The following is a 5,014-nucleotide window of genomic DNA, read 5'->3' as shown; positions in this document are numbered from 1 at the left end:
CAAGCAATAAAAAAGAAAAGAAGAAAACATACTTATCAGAGAAGATGTCATTATTCAACCCTTCTCTCATATTTACATCTCCTTAAATTTTGCTTCTCTGAACTTTTCATCTGGCTTGTCCTTCGAAAATTACAAAAGGAAGATTTGTCTTCCTGTAGGAACTGATATCAGAAGACTTTTTACCCTGCTTCTGGAATGTGTAGGAGAGAGATAAACACAGAGAATATCTCTTCTCAATTGTAAGGAAATATTTTCACAGTAAATCTAACTGTGATTTACAGAGAAATGGTGCATTATCACAGACCCTAAAGTGGTATATTTTAATTGTTAGTGAAAGAGAACAATAACTGATTTCTAGGAACTGATTAACATGAAAATTACATGCATTATATTACATTGTAGAGGTTATGATACCTTGTGATAGCTATTTTACAATTAGCTTAAATTACAACTTTGCCTTTCTGGAGTAGAATATCATGCTTCAGATATTTCTACATGTTAGAATAAGGAGGCCATAACTTTGAAAAAGGTGGCCCCACTAAAACTGAATTTAAAATTGCACTACAGATTTGGAATTGTATTAAATAGCTTTGTTATCTCTGTTTTTGGATAGGGAGGACCAAGCAAGCTTGTACAAAAGCATTTGGCTGGATTATTCCAAAGTATTGCATCTTTCTATCATCCCTCAAATAATGGTCGCTGGTTGGTAAGGATATATCTATCTTCTCTTTAAAGCTTGACATCAAGACTTTAAACATTGTGTTGGTATAGAATTTTGTCAAACCCATTTTCCTCAGGCACTAATTTCAACAAAATGTCTATGCTAAATATGATTTTTAAAAAAATTTAAGATCAGAAGCAACTCTTCCTCCTCCGTAGTGCCAACAGTATACATAATGCTTATAGGAAATGGAGCTAACGCATTTGCTTTTCCAGAGATGTTATGAGCTAGAAATGGATGCAGAACTATAAAAAAGATGGGAAGTAGAAGCTGGGGCAGTTAGGACAAGAATATGCACCTGTTTTTATAAAATTAAACAGGAAAATATAAATATTGAAGGTTTGGAAGGGAGAAAGAGGTGTTGTCACAGTGGTATTCTATTTCCAGATATGAGCTATATCAAAGATGAAAGGACCAGAAAAGCCAGAAATTTAATTTATAAAGAATGTTATAGTTATCAAAATCAGAGTTCAATTCTACTACCCCTTGTGTAATGGGTAATAAGAGCTAGATGAGAATATATAAGAATATTAACCATGTGAAAGATTAATGAAGATATAATACAGTTATTTACTGAGCCTGAAGTATCATTATTAGCAATATTGCAGTACTAATCAGGCTTTCCTTTCACTATACTCAAAATTATGTATGAACCAAGCATAGTAGATCTACTGTATATAGCCAACAGCAAGTTGAAAGGAATTACCTTATGGCTTCTTTCTGGTGCTGTGAACTGTATTAAAAGCTGAATAGCATTATGCCTGATCCAAAGTTTTTTTATTATTATTTCAAAATCTGTAGAGTGTCCAGTTAAGTGAATTTTGCAGTTGGTGATAAATTAATGAATGAAATTGTTAAATAAATAAAAAAATTAAATGAGTTAAATATATTTTCTTTCTACAGAAATTGCCTTGGAATTTATATAATGTAAATAGTAGTAAGATACAGGGAAAGAAAACAAAAGGCTAGCCTTTTCATGAGATGCATCATTCATAAAAGTTCAAGATACAAGAGTAGTTCCTGCACTCATACTGCTTCGGCTACTGATGCCATCTAGGCTCAGAGAGATCATCTGTGGACCAAGTACATAGTTGTTCTGCTTTTAGATAGGGATTGGAACTGCCTTGATGCTTAATACCAATCTGCTTTTCATAATGCCAAGATTGAAGTAGGAAATATGTAAAATAAAAACTACTTCAAAATGCAGCAAAGCATCAGCTCTGCCTTTGGTTCCATTTAGTAGCACCAGTGCCTGCCTGCCAGTTTGCCCATCTGTTATTCATCCTAATGAGCTCTCCCATTGTTTTTTAGTGGAAAATGGTTCAAAACTATATATCACCCTCTGTAGTATTAGATTGGATTAAACTTCTGTATTCTGATATCCTTCAGTTGTATTGAAACAGAACTATTAGATTCCTGGAACATGGTTGCCAGAACTAAACACCTGCTTAGCTTCCATTCAGAATTGCTGCTGCTGTCAGTAGATGAATTTTATTTAATGAATGAGTTTAGGGGTGTGGAAGTGGGTATCACTGGACTGAGGAAGGAAGAGAAAGCAAACTGCTTCTCCCTGGAGATAACTATCTACCATAATTGCACCAAGAAAAGAATGGAAGAATATTATTGTTCTGCTGTGTTATAAGAAGGATACTACTGTGCCCACAACCTCCCTGACATCAAATCCAAACTCTTTACTAAAAGTTCTGGTCCATCTCCCATTCTGCCCAATACATAAGATATTTTCAAAACAGACAGACATAGGTGACTGCTGAATAATGGTCTAGATTTACAGAATGTAAAACTCAAAATAGTTTTGGCTCTTTTCCTTGATTCTAATTAATTGGAATGGATTTTGTTTCCTTTCTCTGGTAGAATAAGCTAATGAAGCTACTTCAGCGTCTACCCAGTAATATAGTCAGAAGACTGCATCGTGAACGCTATAAGAAGATGAGCTGGCTAAATCCTGTGCCCGATAGCCATAAGCTTACTGATCAGGACATAACAGAATTTGTACAATGCATTATACAACCTGTCCTGCTGGCAATGTTTAGCAAAACTGGAAGTTTAGAGGCAGCCCAAGCTTTACAGAATCTTGCACTAATGCGTCCTGAGTTGGTAATCCCACCAGTACTTGAAAAGTGAGTACTATCTAAAAGCCAGAAAAAGTTTATCTACTTTTTAGATAACCGGGAAACGTTATTCTAAGTTAGCATTTTTCCAAACCTAAACTAATTTTCCCAGTATATGGATTTCAGTTTCCAAAATTCTTAATCATGGCCATATTAGCTGTGGAATTCTGGGAGTTGAAGTCCACATACCTCAAAATTATCTGTTTTAAATCATTGTCTCTTTTTTTGGATAATTTTAACACTCAGAATGACAAGAGAATCTAGATTTATTGTTTGTGCCTGTGCGTGTTTACTTTTTCAGATGTATGCTTTAGTTTATACTGCAATCTGAAGACCCATTTTATATTTTAAAACTCCTGAAATTCCTTCTTCAACTGCTCCTTTTTTTTTTAGAATGGAGTCTTCCACATATCCCACAAAGCTTGATGAGTCAGCAGAAGTTAAGAGACCTACAAGCTAATTTCATTCTGTTGTTTCTTAATGTTGCATAGTTGAAAAAGTATTTGAAATCCTATCTTATTCTGGGTTTTTTTTAGATTTCCTAAAACTGAGTCATCAAAACATACTATTGGTTAGAATTTCTGCAAGCAGAGTAATGTAATATTAAAACTGGAAAAGTTAGAAAAATGGTTTGGAGTGGCCTGAATGTAGCCCATGCCTGGCTTATCTTATTAGCAATTGCAAGTAAAACATTAGAACTGATAAAAATCTTGTGTTATTTTTTTTCATAGAACATATCCTGCGCTAGAGACATTAACAGAACCTCATCAGCTCACAGCTACATTAAGTTGTGTAATTGGTGTAGCTCGTAGCCTGGTATCTGGGGGCAAGTCATTTCCTGAAGGTCCAACGCATATGTTGCCTCTGTTGATGAGAGCATTGCCTGGTGTAGATCCAAATGATTTTAGCAAATGCATGGTGAGTGTAATATGATTTTAGCAAATGCATCGTCAGTGTAAAAATTTCACAGGGTGTTATGTTGCAGTTAGATCTCTCTTATGTCACCTAAGACATGACTACAGTTTTCCATGAATTTCTTTCTTTCGTATTTCAGCCTCTTCCTTAACTGCTTATTTTTTGAGCATCTATTTGGCTGCCCCTATTTCTTCCTCCTTTCATTTGCAGGGATAGAACATACAACAGGAGGAGCAAATAAGACATAAGCTAACTGGGTCTTTGCCAGTTTATGTGTGTTCTGCTAAATCATAGTTGAGAATGAGATTCCTCAGCATAATTTATATTTCCCTTAGCACCATCTGACTTCTCGGCTACCCCTGATGTTTAAAATCATTTTTAAACTATGACGTGCTGCAAAATAAAGTAGAATTTTTATTTTCAATAATAACTATGGACCTTGTATGGGAAATTTTTTTCAATACAATTAAACATTTGTATGGCTAAAAATTCAGCATTTTGATGCATGCCCAGCTGCCAGAATAAAAGAAAATAGTAAGATGACAAGAATAGCGAATTTAATGGGAATTTAGAGCAGATAATGGCAAGCATCTGTGTGGGATTCTAGTGACTTGTAGAGATTGTAGGGAAGCCCCCCTGTCCCTTCCCCTGCTGTGAATGTGTTTTGGTTTTCAGTGTTAGTATGTTTAGCTATGGGATCTTTTGCCTGGTTCATTGGATTTAAGCTTTGTTAAGGTGGATTCATGGTTAGCAGTTAGAATACAAATCCCTTCTCTTGTTTTATATTCAGTTCCCAGGTCACAGTTTGCCTATAGATAGGAATAAACAATGGAACATAAAACCATGGGTTCACAATTGTTTAGATACAGTATCGCCTTTGCCCTACATCTTGTAGTCTTAAAAAAAACCCTGCTAGTTTGCCTTCTGGAAAATGTGTATTTATAACAAGCTATGCCTGTCGTGACAAATGCTTTATGAATGGGGAATCTCTTCTTCCAACAGCTGTCAGATAATGAAAGCATAAATTTTTCTCAAAATTCTGTTCACCTAAAGAGGCTGACAACCTCTGCTGTAGTGTGTATGGAAATATGAATAGTAGAAACTAAATGCAGTTTAGTTTTGTACTAGGTGTAATCTGGGTACCTGAGATGTGAGAATATGAGTTTTCCCTATGTATAGAGATTTGGCATACAATGTTTCAGATATTTGAAGTGATTTATGTTCCTTTTTATATTAAAATGTATACTTA

At 34.9% G+C, this 5,014-nt stretch overlaps 1 protein-coding gene across 1 annotated transcript in view; it reads left to right on the top strand.

The window, feature by feature from the left end:
• The window catches only part of PSME4 (proteasome activator subunit 4), an 82,211-nt gene that overhangs the window by 29,625 nt on the left and 47,572 nt on the right, over positions 1–5,014 (top strand). Inside the window, exons 9-11 of the mRNA XM_015813675.1 lie at positions 614–706; positions 2,594–2,859; positions 3,582–3,768. Of these exons, the coding sequence (XP_015669161.1) occupies positions 614–706; positions 2,594–2,859; positions 3,582–3,768 (546 nt within the window). The remainder of the gene's footprint in view (positions 1–613; positions 707–2,593; positions 2,860–3,581; positions 3,769–5,014) is intronic.

The sequence above is a fragment of the Protobothrops mucrosquamatus genome, unplaced genomic scaffold (assembly GCF_001527695.2).
Source record: "Protobothrops mucrosquamatus isolate PMUCROS unplaced genomic scaffold, P.Mucros_1.0 scaffold181, whole genome shotgun sequence".
Lineage (NCBI taxonomy): Eukaryota > Metazoa > Chordata > Lepidosauria > Squamata > Viperidae > Protobothrops > Protobothrops mucrosquamatus.
Note: the sequence above shows the minus strand (reverse complement) of the source record. Positions and strands in the feature narration are given on the sequence as shown.